The 27154-nt window shown below is 47.5% G+C and overlaps 1 protein-coding gene across 3 annotated transcripts in view; it reads left to right on the plus strand.

Annotated features, from left to right (window-relative positions):
* Positions 1 to 20030, plus strand: part of GLI2 (GLI family zinc finger 2) — a 199747-nt gene extending 179717 nt beyond the window's left edge. For all 3 annotated transcript variants that reach the window (XM_056350159.1, XM_056350160.1, XM_056350161.1), the window contains 5 exons: positions 1526 to 1675; positions 5433 to 5597; positions 10035 to 10316; positions 13446 to 13782; positions 14827 to 20030. In XM_056350159.1, coding sequence (XP_056206134.1) covers positions 1526 to 1675; positions 5433 to 5597; positions 10035 to 10316; positions 13446 to 13782; positions 14827 to 17183 — 3291 coding nt within the window. In that variant the 3' untranslated portion in view covers positions 17184 to 20030. The remainder of the gene's footprint in view (positions 1 to 1525; positions 1676 to 5432; positions 5598 to 10034; positions 10317 to 13445; positions 13783 to 14826) is intronic.
* Positions 20031 to 27154: the final 7124 nt, after the last annotated feature.

Here is a 27154-nt window from a genome sequence, read left to right on the forward strand (position 1 = left end):
CAGGCAAGCCCATACACTCCGCCGCTGCTAGCACTGCCATGCATAGTCTTGGTTGCAAGTCAGACTCCCACGCAAACAGAGCCAGGAGATGTATCTTCCCAATCTGGTCTGGACGTGGTTAAGCATGCCCATGGGTCTCCCGGGGACCTCACCAGAGATGTCCACCATCTGTGGCTGAAATCACACACCACTGCCATGTTATCAAACCAGAACCATAGGCGGCTGGACTCCAAACCCATAGAAAGCCTCCCCCCAACCCAGCCTCGCCTGACCCTCCCAGCATGCAGCCTGGGCTCTCAGTGTTTAGCCATGGCACCTAAAGGACCAGCTGAGTGCCACACACCCCCTCTTGCCCCTGGGCAGACCTGGTGCTCCGAGCAGCAGGTGCCTGTCCCCAGGATAGGGCCATGGCACACAAAACGCTGGGGATGGATTCAGCTGGGACTGTGAAGGTCGGTGATTCTGTTTTAATATGTTTTTGTGTCCTCATGCTGCCTCACCACCCCAAGAAAGTCTCATACCGAGCCACAACATGGTGTGCCTGGCCTTGGCTGGGGGGACGAAGGCTGGGCTGGAAAAAATCTCAGCACAAAAAAACCAAAACCCAAAGCCAGAGTGGTTTATTTTAGGATTTCCTGTCAGTGAATGTCTGCTGAAAACACAGGAGCAAGGACAGGCATTATTTTTGGCAGAAAGACCCCATTCAAGGAGACACAGCCACCACAGGAACAGCACTGCCGACAGGCTGGTCTCCAGCTCTGTTTATTTTCAGCAGGGCTTCATCTGCCCTGGGCTGGGAAAAAGTGACCCTCATCTTCCTCCCGGGGTGGATGAAGGCCCCGTTTTGGGTCTGGCTTGTCAACACCCCAGCACAGGATTTCAGGGACCCGAGTAATTAGCAGTAATTGAGGCGGTGGAGCTTTCCTTGGTGCATAGCTCGCAGATGCTGTCATTTCCTGCCAGCCGCAGTGCTGGACAGCAGGTGGATGTCTTAGGGCCTCTACAAGGGCTGGTGCACAAGCAGGCTTAGAAACATAGAATCATGTAAGTAAAAATAGCCCTTTAAGATCAAGTCCAGCTGAGGCTTGTCTCCTCCTCTCCCCCATCCTACAGCAGCGCCCCAGGAAAAGGACCCAGCTGTGTAAATGCAGCACAGGAGGGTTCAGCAGAGACAAAAATGATTTTGTCATCCTCCCCAGCAGTGGCACCAGGCAGCCCAAGAGGCACTGAGGGGTCTCCTCTCTCCCTGGCACCATGGGTCCCCATTGCTTTTGCAAACCTCCCATTTATAGCTGCTTTGGACCCAGCGCCTGGTGTTCTGGGTGCTGTGCGCCTTCTCCTGCAGGACACAGCAGACCTCAGAGCTGCCTCCTGTGTCCCTGGTGTTATCTGTGCACCTGGGACCCAGGTGCAATGCCTGACCACAAGCACTGGGGAGTGAACGGCTGACTTTTGGAGCACCGTGCGTGTTTCGCTGGCATCAGCTCTTCTAGGAGTGACCTGCTTCTTCCTTCTCTCCTACCAGCACATCAACAACGATCACATCCATGGGGAGAAGAAGGAGTTTGTCTGCCGCTGGCAGGACTGTACACGGGAGCAGAAGCCCTTCAAGGCTCAGTACATGTTAGTGGTGCACATGCGAAGGCACACCGGAGAGAAGCCACACAAGTGCACGGTGAGCTGGCAGGGACACATGGTGCATCTCAGCTTGGCAAGTGGGACGCTGGACTTTGGTGGTCACACAAATGTGCATGCAGACACACGCATGGCTTCAAGCAGGGCTCTCCCAGGGTACCTGCTGGCACCCAGCTCAGGGCCAGTCCAGCTCTTTGTGTCTGGCTTGCAGCTACTTGCAGGTTACGCCCTGGGGACAGGGCAAATGGTCACGGAGGGTGGTTGAGGTGTTAGTGGGCAGAACTGCATTTCCTTGGGGAAAATGGTTTTAGCTCTACCACAGAGATCCAGAGTGACTCAGAACAAGTCACTTAAGGTAGAAACCAGCCAATTTTGTTGCTTATATCCAAGAAGGAAATCCAGTAACCCTACACTGTGGGGAACCACCTAACCCTGGTCGTGTCTAACTTAGCACCACCCAGTACTGGTGCTGGGGCTGCAAGTTTCCCTCACCTACATACCCGAGTGTGCATGCAAGCCTCCTTCCAGCCTGGGGGGCTAGGCCAGCACCTCCTGCCTCTGCTCTCTTAATCCAGAGGTGTGGCCCCTGGGAGCTTAAACCCCAAGAGGAGCTCGGTTCCCAGACCTTGTGCACGCAAGCAGCACTGTGCCTAGTGTTAAACACTGCCTGAGGAAGACCATGGATCATGGGGTGCTATTTCATATCTCAGCCCTGTCAGTACAGGCTTGTCTAGCACATGGCAGAGCTGGACTCACCTCCCTCTCAACCTTGAGATACTAAAGCACGTATCTGCCCTCACATGTGGATTCTCTCACTGCACCACTGGCTGATGTGTGGCAGCCAGGGATGCTCGATGGGTGATGCAATAGCGAAGTGAGCTGTGGCTGTGGCCAACTGGTAGAGGGGAAGTGTTCACCCTCTCTTTCCACATATGCTTCAGCCCTTTTTCCTCCCAAAGATCCATCCCTGTCTTTGATATCCTCTACTCTCTGCCTTCTCCCCTTGCCAGTTTTTCATACCTCCTCAGCTGTCAGCATTACACCATTCCTCTCCCTAGAGTCTCAGGGATGAGTCTTTCTTTCCGCTCCGTAGATGCCTGAGCTCTCCTCCTGTATCTTCCTCCTCTTCTGCTGCATTAGTGACTTCCAGCTCTCTCCCTTCCTGGCTCTGCCCCAGCTCCTGCTTACAAATATTAGGATATGTATGATTTGCTTGCTGCATGACTCCTTTATCAATCTTCCAACCCTGTGTTCATTTAATTTAGAGCATAAGCTCCCCAGGGCACAGGGCCATGTCCTTTGTTTTAATCTTTTAAAGCACTTTGCCCGGTTCTAGTGCTTTACCAACCTTCCTTAAAAGTATCAAGGAATATTGATCATTGGTGTGCTAGACAGTGAGCAGTGAGGAAAAGTCTAGCCCTGCCCTTGCAGGTAGAGCGACTCAGAAGACAAAAAGCAGCAGGAACTGCATCCTCTTCGGTGCTGTAATGGAGCAGAAAAAGGCACCACTGCACAATCCTGCCTCTTTCAAGCCTCAGTTGTGTCACACTGGAGCAATGGCAAGGCTGTGTGTTCAAATCTCAGGTCATCCTCTGCCTCCTGGAGAACTACAGTCTGTGTGTGATATGTTGCAACAACTCTCCCCAAACTGGAGTACCACCGGTTTCCAATTGCCTGGGATACATGGCAGCTCTGCAGACGGTGCCCTTCTGTGGCATAGCATTCCTTATCCAAGTCTGACAGTGATTTTTCAAAGCACCATTTGTTTCAGACAAGAAGTTTGTGGTGTACATAAAGCTACAGATGAGCCCCATTGCAGCCTGGGATTTGGTCAAGGATTATTTCAACAGATGACAGACAGAACTCCCACTGACATAATCAAATCCACACGTAAGAGTGGGAACAACAGCTTTGAACATGCACGGGCTGCTTTGCTAAGAAGCTCTTATTTGAAAATGTGGCCTCAGTACTTTTGCTCTTAATAACTACATTTTTGTGTCAGTATCCAGCAAAACCAGGAGGGACACATGAGTTGCCTCGTGCTGAGTTCCCTTTGTTTTCCAGCAAATGGAATTATGTATTTCAATAACTGTAAGCGACTCAAGTGGTAAAGCGCTGTTTGTACAGGGCAAGAGAAGAAAGGGATATTCTGTGCTACCTCAGAGCTGCGGCATGTTCTGTGGGCCTAATGGGCTAATGAAAGTCATCTGAGGAAGGGGAACTGGATCCATCCCACCCTGACAAAGTGGTGGAAGGAATCAGCTCTTGCAGGATTCTCCTGTCCTTGAAGTGATCTGGATATATCAAGAGAGCAGAGCAAGTTTGCCTTACACCCACCATCCCTGCACTAGACCTTAAATGGAAGCTCAAGTAACCCCTACCTCTTTTCCAGCACAACAAAATTATATGGGATCAGCCTGTGCCTATGTGCTTTATGGGTTTCATGGGCTGCACATTAGCCTCCCTCCTTAGCAGTGCAGGCGGGTCCCTTGCCCATGCAGCACAAGGGTGCAGGTACCATTGCTGTTGCATGGGGCTGCCTTTGGCCCTTGCCCAAATGGACCAGATCTCTGGACACGTAAGGCCACTCAGCTGCCCACAGGGAAATCCAGCTGTGGCATGACCTGTCCCACTATGACAGTAGTTTCTTCACTGCCCGAGACTCAAGCATAGCAACGTGAAGTCTTTTCACATCTGGTCAGAACTTGCAGACACATTTAAGTGACCTGCTGAAATACAACTCCTTGTGGCTTGCATACGTTACAAAAACAAAAACAAAAACAAAAACAAAAACAAAAACAAAAAAAAAAAAAAGAGGGGTTGTGTGTTGAAGTTTAGTGTGTTTTAAAGTGCTTGCATAGGAAGTGCAGCATGGGTTTTCAAAGCTACCAGCTGAACAGCGAGTGCAGCATTTAGCTAGAATTTGGAAGGGAGCCTTGCATTTCTTAAAACTTCTTCCAGTGTTTCTAAGTTCCCACTTGTTCACTTGTTTTGTCAAAGAGCATTTAAGACAGGTTCCTTGGTTTGGGGTGAAATCCTCCCATACTGCAGCCAGGGCAGGTGAAGGGAGAAGCCTCCAGCCCAGCCAGAGTAGAGGTTGCATCGCTTGAAGCCTCGCCGTGTCCCCCAAGCTGCTGCTTCTTGTTGTGTGGGCAGCTGGTTTCCTTCCAGAAGGAAGGTTCCTGGCCTGTTTTGTCATCCAAATATCCATCTGTCTTCAAGACTGAGAGCCTTGTTTTTTAAAGTGGTAATGTTAGATGACCTGACCACAGCATCCTCCAAGAGTAGACCCAAGATGTAATTTGGGAAACTTCAAAGCTTGCTAGATTTCTTCTTGTGTGTTAGAGGATTGGCTGGCCTCTCCAGCGCTGGTGCTAGTGAAGTTGCAAGGCTGGTCAAACTGTCAAGAAGCCATCAGTTCTCTGGGTGGGGAGGAGAGGGCCTCCACTGCTGAGTGTGTTACCTGCAGAGGGATGGCAGGAGGGGCTAAGGGAGCCCTGGGAGGAGTAAAGGCATGTTCCAACCCTGCTGGAAAAAAAGAGTCTTTTGTTGAAATGTCAGGTGGGTACCCAACAACGAGCAGCACCTTAAGTATGACACTGCTGAAACTCTCGGCCTGCCTGGGGAAGTGAATTCTCCCAACAAAGTGGATGTTGTTCCCTAAAACACAAGCCCTTTAAAGGGAAGGAAAAAAGAAAGAATGAGAAACAGATGAGAAGGGTTTAGGCAGGGGGAAAATCAAATTTTTCTGGTTAATTAATCACTCTTCTTGTGGTTTTTTTTTTTTATTATTTTAGTTTGAGGGCTGCTCCAAAGCCTATTCCCGCCTGGAGAACTTAAAGACACACCTGAGGTCCCACACTGGAGAAAAACCCTATGTCTGTGAACACGAAGGCTGCAATAAAGCCTTTTCCAATGCCTCGGACAGAGCCAAGCACCAGAACCGGACGCATTCCAATGAGGTAAGCCTGGGCTCACCACAGCTCAATGGAGGGCATTTTTTTTTAATTTTGCTGACAATAAACATACATTTTACACACTGGACTCGTGTAAAAAGAAACCTACTGTAATGAGAGGTTTTTCTTATTTTTTAATGGGATTTATTTTGCTGGAGAGCCAGACCACATTAGCTTCATATTTATGAAAGCCATGTTTGAAATCATAAACAGATGTTAAAGTATGCAAACTTTTTAATCGGCTTTGGAAATTAAAGCAAGCATTTTCCAAATTTATAAATTTTAATAGCACAAATAGGATTGTACAGTTGTGCATGTGGTGTTTAATATTACTGTTGAGCAGACTTGCAGTAGTATAACAGCTACCCTGGATCCTGACACTCTGGAAATAATACTCCCTCCATCGTTTGATGTACAATGATAGAGCACAATGCAATGCTTTGTTAACCTTGGCTAATTAAGACCCACTATTAGTAGTTGGGGAGCAGAGGAAATTGCCTTTATTGTAACGCATGTGATGGTCTGTTGCAATCAACCACGGCCGACGATTGAAATTTATATTACCACTAATTAGCTGACAGGGGAAGAAAAACAACACTCCAAAGTTCTAATAGTGTTTGCAGCCATGAAGTATTCAGTCTGTAGCCTAATTTGCAACAGTTAAATATAGACTATTGGAGAATGGAACACAATTGCCACAGATGACAGCTTTTTAAAGAGATGCTGTGTCTACAAAAGGCTTGTTGGGAGTATTTCTATCTCTGGCATAATATTAGTTAGTGATAACCAAAGCTCTGTAGGTTTCAGAGATTCTGTTGGAGTCAGAATAAGTACTCAACGTCTAGGATGCTGTGCGATGCTGAGATGAACCCGATGAACGTCCTGGGTCTCAGTGTTATTTGAGTTGGTTTGGGTATGAATCCAGACATCAGGATTGTCCTTCAGTAGTGAGCCACTTCCCCAGCAGAGCACAGGTTAAAATTAACCCATATTCACACTGGCACTGGGTAGTTTGGGGTCAGTTTAAGGCTACACAGACCTTGAGGCCAGGAGGGACCAACAGGACATGCAACCTCTTGTCTGCTCAGCAACCTGCATTGCCAGTAACTGATGTTTAACTAAAAAAAGTTTGCTCTGTTAAAGCTTTTTTACCTAAAAGGTAGGCAGCTGTGATTTAATCTCACATTTCAGGTATTAGAAATTGCTTGTTTTCCAGCCCTGGATGCTTTCTCTGCCTTCCTCCAGTGCTGGATCCAATGTCCCTCTCGTTGCTATTTCCACCTCATAACACTACAGTGTTAAGTCACTCTCCATCTTATTTCTCATAAGCTAAAGAAGTCAATCAAGCCACTGAATATTCCCATTACTGCAGTGTTTTTTCCTGACCATAAATCAATTTTGCATCTCTCTTCCATCCCTAAGGATTCTCATGTGGATGGATCAAGACTGCTGGTACAACTTTCAGTGCTGGATGCAGACTCGCTCTGCCCAGTCTACCCATACTGAAGCAGTATGTGAGCCTCTTTTTGGGTGTATATCACTTGAGCTGGAACCCCTAGAGCTTTTCCAGGATCCTTCCTAGGCAGGCCAGAGTTTCCCTTCTGTTGGGCCAGATGGTGGCCCATGTTCCTACATGTGGAATTTTGGCTTTGGCTGTATAATTAAATGTCATTTCTTTGATGGGTTCAGTTTCCCAAGTGATCCAGATCAGGAGCTGCACTGGATCTGGGATGACTCCTCGCTTCGTCTGAGCAGAGCTTGGACACACTTGAAGGTCTGCTCCTTTGGGTTCCCATTGTGCAAGAAGGTGAGGCTGTAGGGCAGGAGCATCCAACTCCTTGTCTGTGGTGGACCCTGATATGTTGACACTTGGTACAGGCTGCATCCAACAACACAAATTAAAGACTCAGATAGGGATTTTATCCTTTGCTGTTGTTTCCCCTGGAAGATGCAAAAGCCTCCCCAGGTGCAGAAACAGCGTAGCCTCCGGTGGAGGATTTGTACCAGAGCAGCTGAGCCTTACCACAGGAACTATGTGGCACTGCATGATCTTACACTTTGCGATCATGCTTACTCCTGAACTGCTGTTCAGCCCTCCTTGATGAAACACAGGCATGCCCCAAGACGTGTGTGAGTGATCAGTAGGCTGCAAATGAGGGCTCTCTGGGCCATATATTTGACAGCTTCTTTTTGAGGAACTTATGACATGATCCTTTGCAACAGATGATATTCCTTATGGCAAAGCTCATTGAATTGAGCAACAGGCCCAGGTGAGGGTCCTGCAGTGACCTGTGGCCATGACCAATGGGTTAGCAAACTGCATTGAGACCTTGGCTCACAAAACCACGTGGATGCAGAGTGGGAGTTTGTGGCTGTGAATATCTCCCATTACCCATTGGTAAATCTATTGTGGTTCTTAGCTACCTACTAAATATTTTCCTCTGCTTTCAGCCTTTACTTAGAATACACCACAGTTTCAGAGTTGGTTATCCATGTCTCCTCTAAGGGGGAAGTTTCAGATTCCCTGTATTTGTCTCTATCAATGTGTGACAGGACATAGGTGTATGGTCCAAACATGCTGAAATTCACAGCTGGGGATGTAATACCACACTGGCTTTTGTTCAATTGTTGAAATGTCACATGCACTATATAATTTTAAACTTTCAATGACTATTTGAATCCCTTCAGGGGATACCTTCAAAGTTACTCCTGGGAAAAGGAATTTCATCCCATGACCACTTCTCCAGTGCATACGAAAAAGAGTGGCATGAGTTCATGACCAGCCAGAGGCTTGGGGTGACATTTTCTCCAAGCTAAACAAGGGTGAAATACAGAAATTCAGTTCTGCTGAGTGCCTAGGGAGTTCTCCAGCTCTCCCACCCTAAGGAGTATCATGCTGTGTGTGTATGGGAGTAGGAGGGAGGCATCTGAGATATCTGAATTGTTGACTTCAGTAGGGCATACACTGCATTAGATGTCAGAATCTCAATAACCCAGGGGGTATATGATGGCTTGCCCACAAAACAGCAGCTGTGCTCATTTCAGTTGCAGGGGGTATGGCCTGATGAAGAGCATGGTCGTAGCCCATTAGGTGGAGTGTCTTCTGTCCAAGCCACAGTGATCGTGTTACCCTAATTATTAATACCTGAAAAATGAGATTTATTGGGCCTAAAGGATCTTTATGAAAAATCCTTGAACTCTTTTATGTAGAGTTTTTAGCATGCATGGTAAGGGTTCTGTTCTTCAGAGTAGGTTTTAATAGCAAAAATAGTATTTCTATAATGCCTCGTCAAAAAGGTTCATAAGATTTATAAACAGACTATTTTACTTCCTGTGCTTTTGTTTACCTAGCTTTAAAATATATTAAATATTTACCTTAGTGGGGTGTTATGAAGATTTAGTTTGTTCAAGTGATGTGCCAAGATCAGTCAGGAAGCATGCTTTTGAATAAAAACCAGACTTTCAGTATTTTTCATGATGCTGGCTTTCTGCAAAGAATATATACGCCTTTTTCACTTAAGCTTCTGGACAAAATTACAAACCAGATAAAAAAAAAAGAATAGGAATGGTCATTTTGGGTAGCCTTCAAACAACATCTATCTTTTTTTTCATGGATCTATCCTAGTGTGTTGGCAGAAAAATAGTTAGAGTAGCTGTGAGGCTGAAAGAGGAACTTGTGATGAATTCAGAGCTTCCAGCGCAGCAGCACCAGCTCAAACAACTGCAGCGCTAATACACTTTGGAATTGGAAACTCAATAAAAAAAAAAAAGTTGAAAGAAGAAAAGTATCTGTTTGCTGACTTCGGTTTTCAGAAGTGTGGCTTCAGCCTTGTTTTCCTGTGGCAATCAATGATTCATGAATTCAGGACTGGAGTGCTATCATCTGAAAAAAACATTGCATGCCTGTGGTTTGTTTTGCACAACAACAGATTTCAAGGTGACAGGTGCTGGAGTGGTATGATAGATTGGGTAGGGTGAATCCAGTCTGGCTTGGTTTCACTGGAATTCCACCAGCCAGAAGGTCTCAGACATTTCTTGGTATAGACCCCACCTTAGCAGGGAGAACATGTTATGATGGCCAGTCCCCTACATCACCTCCCTCCCATCTGTAATCAGGAAACATTCCTGTGGCCACCCGAGCAAATACGTACATGGGAAAGTAGTATTAGGAAGGTATGTCATGAATTCTTAGCTGTCTTTTAATCCAGAAACTGAAAACAAGGACTTTAGCCAACATCAAATGACTGGCCAGGTCTGTGTGGATCAGCAGCAGCCCATATATCACATCTTAGAGATCTCAGTCTTACAGAATCCTGTGGAGCAGATGCTCCACATTTTGCTGCTGCCAGCTGCTATGCTCATTGTATTTTCTTGGCCCATACACTGTACCTGGAATATTTGGGCTTGTTCTAAATATAACCCAAGATTTGCTTGTATTAACAGAAACCCTACGTCTGTAAAATCCCTGGCTGCACGAAGCGGTACACAGACCCTAGTTCCCTCAGGAAACATGTCAAGACTGTGCACGGGCCTGATGCCCATGTCACGAAGAAACAGCGCAACGATGTTCACCCGAGGCCACCTCCACTCAAGGAAAATGGGGACAATGAGGCAAGCGCCAAGCAGAGCAGCAAGATTTCAGAGGAGAGCCCCGAGGCCAACAGCACCACAAGGAGCATGGAGGATTGCTTACAAGTCAAAACTATAAAAACGGAGAATTCTGTGGTAAGAGCAGTTGCTCTTGGCAGTAATGACGCTGCCCCTAATTGCTCCGACGCAATGGGGGTGTGAAGCATTTGCATGCCATTTACCTCTCCAGGCAGTTTCCCTTCACCTGCCAACACCCTAGAGTTCAAGTCCAAAGATGAAACTGCAGGTCAAGACACAGTCCAGTGCATTTTGCACCTTCCTACCCGGCATCAAAAATTCCCACCCTCGTAGTCATGGGCACCATGTGATGCCCCGTGCTGAGCTTGGCCTCCCTGTGCTGGGAAAGTGGGTAAAACTCAGAGTGTTGTGGTCATATAAGCTTTACCTACCTCACCAATTTAAATTGAGCAATGACCGTAGGGCACAGATTGATGGTCCTGGCTTAAGCAGTCCCTCTTCTCCTCCTCCCTGCACCCTTTACTGTTATTCTTACCAGGCTGCTGCTGCTGCACAGCGGGTTTGCTGGCCCAACTCTGTTTCGGGCCGTATGATGAAGCCAGTGGGGATAAAAGTAGCTGGTGGTTTTTTTTGTTGGGTATCTTAAAGCAAGTTCAATTCCTCAGCCCTGCCCACTATACACAGAAGTACAGAATCACTGAGATTGGCAGGGATCTCTTGAGATTGTCTAGTCCAGCCTTCTTGTTCAATCACGATTGACTAGAGCAGATTGCTCAGGAGGAGTATATGAGTTCAATACTTGACTCCCAGCTGCCACAGAAAATTGTAGTTGGACCATAGGGCAGGGGAGTGAAACCAGGAGTAAACATGCAAGCAATGCTGTGGCCCACAGAGTATGGGCTTACAGTCAACCCTGATCATATTGTGCAGCCCTATGAGTGGCCACCAGCTGAAGCAAAGACCATTCATCAGCCTTCTGGCCATTACAGCAGCTCCACAGTAGGCAGTATCATGGTTGATGATGCTAACAAGGTGTGTATGGTGATGGGTTCAAACACATTCAAGCCTCTTCCACCCCATGTAGGGAGCCCACCTGCTCCTCAGCACACCACTGCTGGTGGAGGAGATGGAGCATTGCAACACTCGGGTAACTTTTGCCTTTTGATGTTTCTCTTCACCCTTCATACCCAAAGTTCTGGTCTGCTGCACCAGCTCAGAGTCGGGCAGGGTATGGGCTGGATACATTAGAAAGACCTTCACCTGCAAAGGAGAGTGTTCACATTGTCCCCAGGGTTCTCACTGGAGCTGAAAGGACTGAGCTCCAATATATATATATTTTCTTGAATTAAATTCAGGCTAAAATGTTGTTATTCCTATGAAACAACATGCCCTGGAGCTACAAAGATTTTATGAAAAAGGTTAAGGGATGTGTTGTTGGACAAATTACTAATGAGCAGCATGTTTTGCTTAGGAAGGAGTTGAGTATTTTCACATCTAAAATGTCTTTAATTGACTAAAGGAACAGTTATACCATGATGAGGCTCTGTATTGGGTTACAGAAACTGAGTGTGAGAACCACTGGACAGAATGACCTCTCTCCAATGCTCTTCCTCTGTGTGTTTTGGATTTTTTTTCAGTGAAAACATGGACACAACCACGGTTCCCCACCCTGTTTCTTCCGAAGGTGTGGGGTTGTTTTTCTAGGGCTCTGAACTCCCAGGGTCGCAGCCAAGCCATCTCACTGGTGGCAGGGCCATGGGTCGGATGTTACTTTCTGCTCTCCCCATCCAGTGCTGCCTACTTCGCTCATGCACGTTTAATGGGGCTGCATCTGACTTGGTGGGCCCACGTCCAACTCCTGCTTCCTGGTTAAGGTCAGGGTGGTGGGAGGGGTGAGATGCTTCACTGGTTCCCATATCTCCAAGACCCTTTGTCTTATTTTGACCCATCTTTGGGTCTCATTCAAAACCCATGGAGACAGGTGGGAAGTTCTCCTAAGGGTTTTTATCTGGGCCCTCGAAGAGGGAAAGCAGGGAAGACAGAGTATGGGAGAGGGGAAGATGTTGGAAATTTGTGTTGTATTCTGCACTCCCCTCTTCCTCCTTTTACTAACATGGTCCTTTCTGTTAATGCTGCCTTTGTCCTAACAACCTGTTCTTTATTCCCGCTTACCCTTCCTTACTCTACCTTCCTAAGGACAGTCGGTACTAAGGTGAGCAAAGAAATCCTTTGTATTAAAATAGCTGTAAAAAGCCTGGTCTCCTGCAGACCTCCTGCCTCCAGCTGCGGAGCGATGGGGAGGGACAGGGGATATTTGCTTGAGTGCAGAAATGGGGAGGACACGGTGCCCAGTGCCCGAGGATTCCCTTTGCTGCCTTTCTCCCAGCATCACAATTTGCCATCTAATCCTGGGATTACAGTGTCTGTCATCCTGATTGAAGGGCAATGAGGCCATCAGAGGCAGTGAGCCCTGCCTATGAGGGCTGCTACGAGCAAAGTGAAACAGGGCATCACCCCGCACTCCCACCCTGGCCTGAGGCAAAGTATGCTGCCTTTTCAGCACTCCCACTTTTTGCTGGAGCCTGAGCCTCGAGCAGAGAAGCCAGGCATCCAGGCATCCTGTCTGGTAGCAGCAACAGCTACCTCAGAGCAAGTTCAGACCATTTAGTGTCTGCTACAAATAAACTCCTCAATGTGAAATGCAATTCCTGATGTAAATAAAATAAATATTTATGCTGCTTATCTGCCTTATCTGCAAGTGGGAGTTTGCAAACAGTGAACCAGGTTTTTATCTGGCTGGGAAGTTTGTCAGCTAACCTAATTATATGTTAGAGTATTTTAAAGACAGAAATATGTTGTGTCTGAAATACTTAGGCCTTGATCCTATGTTAGATAAGCCAGTGCTTGCTGCAACATACCTTGCACAACCAGGTAATGTCCTGCTTTTCTTCGAGAAGCATCTGTCCTTAATCTTTTGGAGGAACAGCATTTGGTTTCTCACCATCATCCGGTTGAACCCCCCACCATAGTTTTTTCCAGCTGTGGGGTGCTGCCTTGCCCTCCTCCCCCAGAGAATGTGCCCCTGTCCTCTGGTAGAGCTGAAGCCCTGCAGCAGGGAAGGTTAACAAGAGAGAGGAGAGCCTGGGATAGAGTCAAACATGTAGAGCCTGCTGAGGATTTGGGGTTCCTGGTTTCTTTCCATCCATGTTTCCACCTGCCCAATGCCTTCTCTTTTCCTTCCCCAAGATGTGTCAGTCCAGTCCTGGTGGCCAGTCGTCGTGCAGCAGTGAACCGTCACCCCTTGGCAGCACCAACAACAATGACAGTGGAGTAGAAATGAACATGCACAGTGGGGGAAGTCTGGGAGATCTGACGGCGTTGGATGACAATGCTCCTGTTGTGGACTCAACGGTCTCATCTGGTAATTCGGCAGTCAGCCTGCAGCTAAGGAAACACATGACGACGATGCAACGACTTGAACAGCTCAAGAAAGAGAAACTCAAGACAGTTAAGGATTCCTGCTCATGGGTGAGCCCAGCTCCACAAGCCAGAAACACCAAGCTGCCTCCCATCTCAGGAAACGGTAAGCCCTGTACTTGAGTCATGTCCTGTAGGAACCCTCCAGAGTTTGACTCTGGTTTCATAACCAAGAGTCTGCCCTGGAGGAGGATCTTTTCTTTTTGCCTCTGAGTCAGGCCTTGCTGGATAGAGGTATCAGGTAAAATGGAGAGCTTGGGTGTGAACACAGCCATCTGGTGATGTGCAACAGACACCCAGATGCTCAGGGCTACAGAGCTATGAAGGAAGGCAGAGGTGTTGGTGTCTTTGTTTCTGGGCTTGCCCAGGACCCAGACACAGCTGTCCTCACTGTCCCAGTGGCAGCCGCAAGACTGCTTGGGTTTGTTCCAGCAGTAACAGTTCCCCAAGAGCTAATGTGCCTCTTGGGAGACTGCTGGAGCACAGCAACAATCAAGACAAGCCCTTCAACCCTGATCTTGCTCCAAGAGAGCTTTTGTCACTTCAAGAGTTCCTGGCCATTGCCTACAGCTTCATATACTAGTTTCCCACTGGCTGTGGATTCCTGTTACAGGCATCTTTGTGATCCCTTCAGTGCTCCTCTGACTTTGCCAAGAAGTCCCAAGGCATGGGGCCTGGGTTTTACTAAGCCTCAGGGCCTTGTATATTGAGACTTCTTGGTTTGCTCTGGGAAGAGCCTTTGAACGCCAAGTTTTGGGCTCTCAGCCCTGTGCATCTGTCCCAGTGAGCAGCTGTGGCCGTAGCCATGTGCTGTCCCTGTGGCATGGTTCACACCCGTCCTGCTTTTTTCCTACTAAGAGAAGTCCACGTGAAGGCCCTCCCTCAGCAGCTGAGTGTCAGTGGGGTACACATTGCAAAGACTCTACAGCAGGGACTTCTTGCCTTCTCTCCCCAGCCTTCTTGCTTTTTGTGCATGGACACAGAGCTGGAGAGGAAGCTTTGAATTCAATGGCAGCAAATTAAATCCACTGTCATTCCTGTGAAATATTTGGGGGTGGCTTTGTGTGTCTGTATTCTGGCACCAAGAACACTACCAAGTGGAATTTCTCAGCTAACTAAACCTTTTCCTTCCCTGCAACTTTTCTCTCAGGCTCTATTCTAGAAAGTAGTGGTGGTTCTTCTGCTACGCTGCCTAATCCCAGAATAATGGAGCTGTCTGTCAATGAGGTTACAATGCTGAACCAACTCAACGAGCGCCGTGATAGTACAACAAGCACCATCAGCTCTGCTTACACTGTCAGCCGCAGATCATCAGGGATCTCCCCCTACTTCTCCAGCCGCCGTTCCAGCGAGGCTTCACAGCTTGGGCACCGTCCCAATAACACAAGCTCTGCTGACTCCTATGACCCAATTTCGACGGATGCCTCCCGTCGGTCAAGCGAGGCGAGCCAGTGCAGTGGGATGCCGGGTCTGCTAAACCTCACACCAGCCCAGCACTACAGGCTGAAAGCCAAGTATGCTGCTGCCACAGGGGGCCCTCCTCCAACTCCCCTGCCGAATATGGAGAGGATGACCCTGAAGAACAGAATCTCACTTATGGATGGACCAGATCCCACCTTGCCCTCCATCCGCCTCCCACCAGGCCCCAGGCGTTGCAGCGACGGTAACACCTATGGCTATCCATCAGCTGCAGCGTTTCCCCATGAGGTGCCAGGCAACTGCACAAGACGGGCTAGCGACCCGGTGAGGAGACCTGCAGGAGACCCCCAAGCCCTCCCACGAGTTCACCGCTTCAACAGCACCAACAGCATGAACCCCTTCCATCCTCCACACCCCACGGACAGGAGGAATTTTGGCCTCCAGAACTATGGGCGCTCAGATGGGAGCCTCCCCCGGCATACCTACTCACCCCGGCCGCTGAGCATCAGTGAAAACATTGCCATGGAAGCCATGTCTGGGGAGGTGGAGGCACCTGTCGGAGATGATGACATTGTGCTGCCAGATGATGTGGTGCAGTATATCAAATCCCAGAGCAATGGTACAGCAGCCGAGAGCACTTCCATGGGGTACAGCAATGAGATGCAGAGCTTCCAGGGAAGTGGGAAGCTGCAGTCTCCAGCCTTGCCCAGCCAGCGCAGGATGGCAGCGGCTGAGACGAGCATGAGCCACTTGGGACCCATGATGGCAGAGTGTCCCATGAGCTTTGATGCTTCCTCAGACATGAATAAAAATAACATGCCCGTCCAGTGGAACGAAGTCAGCTCAGGTACGGTTGATATCATGTCCAATCAGTCGAAGCAGCAGTTTTCACAAGGGAACTTAGCAGTGGTCCAGCAGAAGCAGAACTTTGGTCAGTACCAGAACTATAACCAGCAGCAGATACAGCTGCCAGAGAACAGTATGAATGTAACACAGCAGAGCTTTATGCAAAGAAATGTGGGCATGGATGGGCAGAGGCTAAACTGTATGCAGCTGCGGCAGCAGCCCATGAGCCTAGGCCCCAGCATGAACCCTGATCTGGGCTTGCACACAGGGTATAACCAACCTCATCAGATGCTGAGCCCCAGTGCAATCAGTGGCAACCCAAATCAGATCTCTCCTTCTTGTAGCAGCATGGCAGCAAAGTCCAGACCCCACCTTCACCCTCAGCAAGTGGACATGGCGACCAACCCTTCTTTAATGGTTGGCAGCAACAGCGAGCGCACAATGCTGGGCCAGGTCATGCATGAACCGAGTCAGCAGAACTACTCATCTCAGCCGACCCACCTGAACTTCCCCATGGCTCAAGAGACCTTTCATCAGCCCATCATGACCTCCAACCAGCCCAGCTTTGAGCCTCAGCAAAGCATGATGGGCTCGGCCACGCAGGCATATCCATCCGGCATGGTCCAGCCTCATCCTCCGCCCGAGCCAAGCCCGGCCAGCAGACCCCGAGGCCTCCGCACCGTCCAGCAATTGGGCTACATGCGAACTCCCCACCCTACAAACACCATCAGCCCGGGCCAGGAGGCGGCAGAGGCCATGCATAAAAGAACAAGCAACATGTTGCCTGCACCAGCCCAGCAGTGCGCGGACGGCATGAGGGAAAACAATTTGATGTACTATTACGGTCAAATCCACATGTATGAACAAAACAGCAGCTTCGATAATCACGCAGACTGCCGGGTCAGACAGCAGCAGTGTGCGCTGAACAGCAAGCCGGCCGCTCTGCCTTCCCCGGGCGCGAACCAGGTATCCAGCACGGTGGACTCGCAAGGCCTTGAGCCACCCCAGATAGATTTTGATGCCATCATGGACGATGGGGACCATTCGAGCCTGATGTCAGGAACCCTGAGCCCCAGCATCCTGCAGAACCTCTCCCAGAACTCCTCTCGCCTGACGACTCCACGAAACTCTCTGACACTGCCCACCATACCCGCGGGAATAAGCAATATGGCAATAGGCGATATGAGCTCCATGCTAACCACGCTGGCAGAAGAGAGTAAATTTCTAAACATGATGTCATAACAGTAAAGCACAAGGCCTTAGCGCTATCCAAGGGGCTCTGCGCGAAGCAGGTTTATGAATGTGCTTTTCAAAAATAATCTGTTTCAATAGAGTAGATTCTTTTTTTATAAGTATTAAATACATTAAAGGGATTCAAAACGAACATTTTTTAAAGTGTCTGTACAGAATTATGTAAACTATATCCAGGCAGTTCAGCACCGCAAGGGTGCACCTCATTTTGGCTTGGTTTGCCGGAGCTAGGAGACAGCATGAGTGTGCTTAGAGATGAAACCCTCCCTCCCCAGCAGCCCTGTAAATAGCACTCCCCATCATTTTCCGTTAGTTATGTTTGCAAAAAAATCCATTTTCAACACACTCCAGAAAGAAACGGGAGGATGAGGTTTTGATCAGAATAAAAGCCATAATATGTATTCTGCTCTGATGAGAGTAGGGTTTAGTTATGTCTCCGAACAAGCCCTCTGCCAGCAGTATTGTTTTATACCATAAATACCTTTGTACCTTGCAAAGAGCGTTGATTCCAAATGGCTTTTCAGCAAAGTGCCTTACCACGCTTTCGTGTTAAGTAGCCAAGGCCTCTCTTCCTTTAAAAATCAAATATAGTGTATTGCCAGAAGCGTATATAAAATGTACATTTATAAAAACATAGTGGTGTTTCTGAGAAAACATTGGAAAGACACATTGATGAGACACATAAAAGGTGAATGCACACTTTGATCAGCTGTGTTTACAACGTGGTTTATATCATGTGCAGAGTGGAGCAGAGGCCTGGGAACAGCAATCACTGGGAAATAATCCCCCGTGGCAGGAAGGCTCTGGCGTACAGACTGACATACATGCATAACTTTGCGCCTTCTGAGCGCGCTGACTTTCTGCGGGGGCCCCGCATGCATCTTTAATGTCAGATCTCTGAAGCACGCATTACCATATCCCTGTGCACCTTTGCGACGGCTTTGCTTTCTGTTGGGTTTTCCGTGCTGAGGTGCTCACATATAAATGTGATGGTGATGGAGAGACTTTTATGATCGTTTCAGCCCGGTCAGCACTGTGGCAGCATTGTGGGAGCTGGTTTATCTGGCCAGGGTTCATCTGCGTAATGTGCTCCATGCAGGGTTCTGCCTGGGCTGCGTGAACACAACAGGCACGTGGCTGCACTGATGCGAGGCCAAGCATGAGCTAATACACCCAGCCCCGCAAGGAGGCTTGTTGGCATGCACCCAGTGCTACTTTAACATGTCCCACAGCTTTGGTCAGCTGTGAAAAGAGCTGCTGTGTCCGAAAAATATGCCATGGACAACCTGGGGTGTTAGTTTGGCTTGTGCTTTGTGCTACAGTATACAGCTACTCTTTGTGCTCAGCCGGTTCAGTTCAGCTCTGCACCTGCAGTCTGCAGCATAGGCAAACATCTGGATAGTCTCAAAACAGGTATTTGAGTCAAAATAGTAGTTCGGCCAGTGAGAATCTCTTGGAAAAAAGTCCTTGTGGAAGAGGTGGGAGGAGTGGGGCCTCCCAAAGCCAGACCCTCTACCAAGATGTAACTGCTTGTAATAACAATCAGCTGTTTTCAGGCTGGTCCCACCTGGCACTGAAGTTAATCTTAGCTGCATTATTTATTTTTGCTGTTGTTAGACAAAAGGGTAGAAGTTGTGAGGTGCATGTACTTGGACAGGAGGCCTTGCTTAACTTCTGACCGCATTGGACAAGGACAACTCTCCTCATCCTGCTTTCACAGCATCAAATACTTGGTACTCCACCTGTTGGAGGCCAGGGGACAAGTGTCACATCCTCCCCAGGTTCTCACAGTTTGACCGGACAAGCATCTGCAGAACTTCATTCTCCTTCCCATCTCCCCTCTCCCCCTCGTATTGATATGGTGTTCTCACTTGCATCTGACTCCATCCCCGGCGCAGGACAGTGACAGTTCTGTAAAGATGCTTTCTGGTGTCCCTGCTTTCTTTTTTGCACAAACTGATGTCGGGCTCACTGTGCCTTGCATGCCCAGGGGCTGGCATGAAAACACCACATGCTACCTCCTCCAGGTGAGCCGTTTGTGGCAGCGGTGGGCTGGGACAGCGTGGCTGCTGGGTAGGCCTGGGCAAGGCTGGCACACGGAGGGGCTGCTCAGCATCCTGCAAGCTCACCCACCCCCATCCCAAATGCAGAGGGTGTGCACAGGATGCTCTCACTCCTGCCCTTCAGCCCTCGAGGCCCCTGTGACTCCTGCTGATGTCCAGGGTGCATGAGGACAGGAAAGCAGAGCAAGGTGCCTGGCTGTTTATTTGTGTCTCCCGTGAAAGTTGTGTTTAAAGGGATTGTTTTATAGTCCACTGTATATATTCTCCTGCGGTTACTGACCTTGCCCTTGCTTTTGCATTTATGAAAAGAGGGCAGAACATATTTTAGGACATTGTATTTTGTCCTGGACGCTTGGCATACAACTGGGCATCCCTTGTGCTGAGATGGATCAGGCTTTCATGTGTCCTTCAACTGTTAATCTGATTTTTTTTCAACAGCTGTGAAGGGCAATGATGGCTACTGAGTCCCCCTTCACAGATATCTCATTAGCAAAGGATCAAATACAAAAGCAAAACCAAATCTCCAATGACTTGAGATTTCTCAGACTTTCAGAAGCGGTGGTCTTCCTTCATTTACTTAAAAAGTATTATAATAACCATTCCAGCACTGTATATATTATGTATAGAAGACATCATTACTAAAAGTACTGTAGGTGAATTGTTCTGTCAGATTTATATCTTAAGAACATTTTTAGCTGTTTTCTACATCACAAGAATGGAGGTAACATGCTGAACCTGTATATAAACCTTTTGTACATTAAAAAGTAATTTTTTTTCATAATTCCTTGTGCCTGTTGTTATTGCTTTTTACTGGTAATGGTGGTTGGTCTTGGTCTGTCATTGCCACACCAACACAGTCAGTTGGACTCTGGTGGAGCTTAGCAACAGCTGGTGAGGAGCTGGGTGGGCCTGGTGTGTGAGTCACTGCACAGATGTGCAGGGGCCTTGCCTTGAAGAGCATCCAGTCAACAACGGGATGAAGGTGGCAAAAAGAGAGGCAGTAAGGCCAGGGTGCTGCTGCAAGCACAGCCATGCTGCCCAGGTGTTTTTCATTGGCATCTTGGCAGAGGTGGTTTGAAGGAGGATGGCAGTGCAACAGGGGCAGCACAGGAGAAGGGCTTAAAGCAAGGGCTGAGGAAATTTCGCAACCAGAAGATTCATGGTAAAATGGCTTCTTGGTCATCTTGGTCAGTATCCAAAAGGGGATAAAAATAGGACAGATCAGCAGAGCTGTGATAGGCCATGACAGCAAGAAGTTGTATACTGGGTTTGGAGAAAGGAGAAAGTAATGTGTCCTCTGTGCATGTGATGGGAAGCAATATGGTGATACATCAGTCGTGATCCAATTAGAGCCCACTCCAACCTATTGATGAGAAAGATTTCATTTGACTGCAGCAAGGGTTAGTTTGACCACCCAAGACTGATTTTGAACTTTCATAGGGGTGGGTTGGTGCAGACAGGGCTAGAGCTTTAAAGGGGAGTGGGGAAGCTATTCACAGGTGATACTCATGGGCACAGCAATTAGCTTGGAATAAAGTCAGCTGTTGAGCAAAGCAGTTGGCCAGTGATTCAGCCCTGGCACTTGGTGCAGGTGAATTAGCAGGTTCATGCAGGAGCAACCGCTGAGGATGTCCTCATTTTTTTCTGTGCAGGATCCCTGCTGGGCTGACTGGGAGACTCAGGTAAGTTTGGGGCAAATCTTCACCCTATCACCAAGCTTCTTTCATAGTTTGTGGCAAGAGATTGGTATATCCTAAGACAGAACTCACCTTTTCTGTTTTAGGCATGCAGGATGGGGTGGGTTTTCCTCTGTAAGATGTCTGTCACTCTTCTTGTTGATTACAGAGAGACTCTGTGTAGCCATCTTAGATTAGATACCTTCTCCAGCAGGGTGAGATGAATCCCATGGGTCTCTTGCACTGATCTAGTCACCTCAGCAGGGTCTGAGGTTGAGCCAGCGAACAAGATGTTGATTAATGTGTTCATGATCCTGTTAGTCCGCAAATCCATTGGATAAATATCACACCCCTCTATACTGTCCAAGAACTTCAGAAATCACATTTGAAAAAATGCAGTAATGTTATTAAAAGGAAATTTTTCAGAGCTTTTCTGTTGACAAAAGACTTTGGAGTCTCACATCGGCTCCTACTGCTTTTCTACTTCAGACACTTAAAGTGGGTTTCTAAACTAGATCAAATGCTGCTTTTAGCTTGTATTTCACTGCAGAGTTCTATCAGGGCACACCTCTGCCCGTGTAAGAACATATTTATTACTTAAACTGGGCTAAGGTTTCCTAGGAGTCCACCTGAGGTCATGTGCCAGCATGTGCATTTTTACTGCTTGGCCGTCCTGGAATAAACAGGGATCGAAAGGCTCATTGCTCCAGTTGTAAGCCAGTAATAGCCCTTCTGCAACAAATGTTGTTTATAAGCCAGAGCTTGGAGTTTATACTACTGTGGCAGCTGCATAATATTCAATTAACCTTCTTTTTAATTAATCATATCCCTTATGAAAACAAACCATCCTAACAGGGCTGATTCTGACCCTCTTTGGTGAGTGTTAACCTTATCCCACTCCCAAAACCAGTGGGAGCATAGGAGTAAGATCTCGTTCTGGGTAAAACTATCACAGCTCTTTAATATTGTACTAATATCTCAGGTTTTCCTGGAGGGGAGAAAAAGCCCATAAAAGCTACTGTTGCTGGATCTGATTGCACTTACTGAGTACAGAGTCATTCCAACGCTCTTTATTGCAGTGGTCTCAGTAGGGATGACATAGGAGCTCTTGTTCTTTACGAGCTGTTGGATCTACTTGGAAGAGCATACGTGTTGTAAATAAATGGTGTGTTTTATATTATTGGAAGGACAATTTATGACCAACCAAGGCCTCCTGCAGACAGCTATTTAACTTGTAAGTGAAATGACCTAACACTTAAGAAATTTAGAAGCTGCAAAACAACCTATGTTGTGCCCGATATACTTATTTCTCCTTGATTTATGCTTCATGTAAAACTTGAAATGGCAATATTAAATATGTTTGCTGTAAAAATAAAAATTAAAAAAAGAACAGTGATGCTTCCACGCATGCTGAAAGTTTGTGACTACTGGAGCTTCCTCCAATTGCCCTAGCAGCTCTGATTCATTACACAGGTCCCTTCCCCTCTCTATTTCCATTTTCCCCATGCTGACCTGTCAGGCAGATATAGGGGGCATGGTGGCCTGCCTGCTGTCAGCTTCAAAAGAGCTGCTGCACCCAGCTACAGTGCACTTGCTGGAAATATTTCTCTAATTATCAAGGGCTTAACAAAAAGCAGACTCTTGTGGCTGCTATGTCTGTCCATCAGAGGCTATTTTGCCGTCACGCCTTTAGCATCCTTTGGAGGGTAGTATCAGCAAGGAGCACTGGGCATGGCAACAAACCTCAAAAGGCAGCTCCTGCACCAGGGAATCGGGCATAGGGTGGCATAAATCTTTGGTTGCTCTGGCTAGTCTTAACTCTTAAGTACAGCTCGGGTTAGTCTCCATAGAGAAAGGATGTTTAAGGAAAGACTTCAAAGCAAAAGTTTGGTCCGATGCTCTGAATGTCTTCTAAAGGAGTCTCGCTTTCCCTTTCCCTCTCCATTCACTATACAGAAAGCCTACAGATAAAGACAACCCTCACAAATACCTGCTCTCTCCCCTGTCGCTATGCCTTTTCTGTTCCTCTTTGGGAAGGACCCCAGAGCGCTCTGCCCATACAAAACATCTTCTCTGCCAGGGTTGGGTTTGACAGACAACTTCATCTTTTGACTCAGGAGCACGAGGAACAGCTTTCCTGACACCTGCAGAGAAATCATGCAGGAGAAAAGCGCACATTTCACAGCTGGATGTTGGCCAAAGCACCAAGGTTCGTGCTACAGTGTGGTGGTAGTGGTTAAAATAGATCAAATAGAATCAGGGGAGAAGCGGGGAAGGAAGCAAAGCTTTGGACAAAGCAGAGCTAATTTTCTTCATGGCATTGTCTCCTCAATATGTCTCTCCCCTGAAAAATTTCAGGGGCCATGAGGAGCCACTGGCAGTGACAAAAGCAAAACAAAGAAGTGATGCTTATGTGAGTATAAGAGAGATCTATTTTTTTGAAGAGTTTAGATCTATGGAGCTTCACATAAAGGGCTTTTCGGGAGCAAGAGCACCGGTTTTAGCTCTGTTACCTCTTCTGCCCGCTACTCAGTTGACTGGTCATGCGAGCAGCCATCACCTGAAAAGGTGGTGTGACTGGTGGCACAGCAGTCATACTGTGCTCAGAGGGCTTCAGCCACCTGCTTGGATGTACAGGACCATGGCAACAGAGGAAAACAGCTGGGACTGATTCGCAGCAAGCTTGGAAAGGCAAAGCAGCCCCAGGCCTGGAGTCTGTAGGTGGGCTGCCCCACCCTTTGGCAAAGCCAGCATCCTGCCCTTGGCTGCAGACCTCAGAGCAAAGGCGCTCCCAGCCTCCATGGCTCAGCCAAGCTGCAGGAAACAAACGTGCGTCTCCCTTTCTGCCCACTGTTATTGTATAGCAAGAGCCTGGTAATCTCCAGGTGGCTTTATTGGCCCTATTTCCCAGCTGGCAAAGCAGCCCTCTGAGAAGGTACCTGCCTGCTGCACTTACCCATCTGACTGGCATCTGAGCAAAGTGTCTCAGTTGACTGAAAAGTGATGTATTAATTTTTTTTTTGAGCAAAATGTCTTGATGGGAATCATTTAACCTCTGTGTCACTCATCAATAATGACGATAAGTGAAATTCGATAGTGCTACATGAAATGCACAGAGGATTAAACATCACTCCAGGCACACTGAAAGTGGGCGGTGTTACCGTATCTGGGAGATCTTTAGGAGGGGTGAGAAAACGGGTTTTCACTCTGCAGTCCAAGAGGCTGCACCCCTGTAACACCAGCACCGACTGAGGAGGGTGCTCCGAATGGTGATCCTAATCGCTTCCTGCAGGCCAGTGAATTTCCCTGGTTAGCAGCCATCCAAGAACTGAGCAGGTCTCACCTTGCTTGAGGAGCTCTCAGGAAATGATCGCTTGTCTTAGCGATGTCAGGAGATTTGTCAGTGAATATGAAAAGTGTTTTCAGGGAATAGAAACTGGGACTGAGCCAGGTGAAACTTTCTACTTAATTGGAAAAAAAAAAAATAGACCGGCATTTCCATCACTAACTGGTAGTAAGTGAGAGCATTTTGAACAGATGAGCAGTTGTCTAAGGTGTTCGAAGCACCAATGACACCGAAGTAGTTGAGAAGGCTTTTCTTAGAGACGAGAGCCAGCTCTGTGGCCATAGAATGCTTCCCAAAAATGGCTTGTAATTGCTCAAATTAGAAGGAAAATTTAAAATCTGATCCCATTCAAAAAGCCTTCCCAAAATTTAACACATGCTAATAATGCATCAACAAACTTACCCTCAAAACCCTTCCAAATCTAAACCTTGAATTTGGAAGGGCATGGAGCTGAGACATGACTTCTCAAGTAGTCTTGTAAAAGTAATATCAAAAGGATTTTCAGCTAAAATATAATCAGTACATTCCTTCATTAATGTTTTAAGTGTAACTTACATTTTATTAAAAAAAAAAAAATTAGCATGCAGAGAGCTGGGCTGGCTTCATCATGGGTGAATCAGTACCAAAAAACACCAAGTCTCCAAGGAGCCCATGAGGAGCTGTTTTCCACCTCTGCTCTTCCTACAAAGTTGTTCCACTTGTAAGGTGTTGGGATGGAGCAGATATCACAAAAGATGAAGGTACAAAATAGTTAGGGGCTGAGGGCTTTTTACATTAGCATCATCCCTCCTTATAACAGGAAAAACCACATTGTTAGCGGTGTTTAAAATTATTCCTGCTAACACACGAAGTATTGTACTGTGTTGCAATTAGATTAGCTAAGGTAAAACATCTTTCCCCACCCTTATTTCAGTGCTGACACAAGGTACTTCAGGCAAAGCGCTGGTCCACAGATGTTTCGGCAGATTCAGCAGGGCTTAGAAATGGTTCATTTGGGAGCACAACTGGTGAACAAAGAGGGTCTTTTCTCCCCTCAGTATATACCCCATAGATGGAGGGGAGGAGGTTTGTTTTAAGATATTTCAAGCACCTTTACTCCTCCTGAAAAAATACATTGGCATTTTTTGAACAAAAATAACTGCAGGACCATCAGGGGTGCAATTGTAAACTTGGTCTTGTATGCGTGCATCACTGCTCTCTATTAGATTAAATGAAAACTACTCAAATTAGAAATAAAAATCCTCAAATGAACCAAACTGGATATCATGTCAAAACCAGAAGATTTTCCTCTAGCATAAATAGTGCAAGTGAGGTAACATAATTTGTCTCATGAGGTATATTACTACTGGGCCATCCTGTCGCATGTGAGGACCCAAGGAGAGTGCTTTGGCTGCGTGTAGATGCAGAAATAGGTGAAATGCGGAAAGACCATATTTCAACAGCGTTCGGAAGGAGGAAGGTGAGTGCAAGGATGGGGGTAGAGGTCCAACCACTGAGATGCTCTACCAGCGGGACTGTTACCCTGAGGTTCCCACTCCCTTGGCAGACGGTCATACCTTCCCATCTTCACTTGGCAGGTCGACCTCCTCCTGCACTTTGTAGCTGCCTTTCCTCTACAGAGGGCTGCTGCTCGCTCTCCCTGCACCTTTCACTCCCTGCTCCTTCCAGTGCTGCATCCTTTAATCTGACAAAACTTCTCCCCTGTCAGCAAAACCCAACCCCTCCAGGGGTTTTGTCACCATGCTTAGCTGGGAACATTTCAAGTCAGAAAAGGTCTTGAGGCTGGGCCTGAGCGATATGGTGGTGGTGTGGTGGTTTGTTTTTACTTAAGACAACAAATGTTGAGCCTACCATTTCTCACAGCTAAAGAAAGCACAGAGGGTGGCACTCACAGGCAAAAGTAGCCCAAAGACTGAACCCTTGGCCAAGAAATATCTCACTGACTTCAAGAAAGAATTCAGCTAATTCTGTCTTCAGAGGGATTTTTGCTGGAGGCGGATGAATGTAGAGGCAGCTTAGCAGAGCTACAAGATGAGGCCCGTGTTGCTCTTTACCTAGGTGTAGCCAGCAGTGTAGGAACCAAAATGCTCCTGGTAGACAAGCAGCAGGGATAAGGAAGGTATGGAGATGCTGATTTGGCATTGCGAGGGAAGACCAAAACATGGAGCCCCTCTGGTCACAATTGCCCCACATTCCTGGGGCTGCAGGGTGTTTCCTCTGGGCAGGACATGCCGCTTTTTAAAGGGAATGTGCTGTGGCCCAGTGCCGCTGCCGGTGGATGAGCTGCTTTCACCGGCCCTACAGGGTGGTCGCTGCTGGTACTGGCAGCGCCCAGATGCAGGGCAGGAGTCAGGCTGCTCACTATGGTCCAGTGCTGAAAGATGTGGGTCTTATCTGGTCAAAGCAACATAAACACGCTGGTCTGTTTTGAAAATAGTTTCCCAAATGCTCAGGCCTGAAATTTTTCTGTTTCAAATGACTGTTTGCTCTTACAGGCTGCCTTAGTTCAACTTCTGTCCACAGAGTAACCTGCTACCTCCTTGAGAAGTAGATTGAGGTTTTTCAAGTTTTCCTGCTGTACCTTTTGGGCTTTTGAGCTGATGTTTTAGGGTTGTGTGTGTTTTTTGTTTTTTAAGTAAACTTGCATATAACGTTGCTTCCCTTTCAGCCAGCTATAAAGGAAACGGTCTTCATTCAAGCTGGTCAGCCAGCAATGGGAAAAGCACAAACCAACTTAAACTAAGTTCAGGGCCCAGCAGTGCCAGTTGGAGGTGCCTTCAATGTAGAAGTCAGAGCTTTCCTTCCATCCGGCCAGACTGCAGAAATCCAGCTCTACAGCTCAGAAAATGAAATTTCTGTGAAGAACAATGTGGCACC

The sequence above is a fragment of the Falco biarmicus genome, chromosome 8 (genome assembly GCF_023638135.1).
Source record: "Falco biarmicus isolate bFalBia1 chromosome 8, bFalBia1.pri, whole genome shotgun sequence".
NCBI lineage: Eukaryota > Metazoa > Chordata > Aves > Falconiformes > Falconidae > Falco > Falco biarmicus.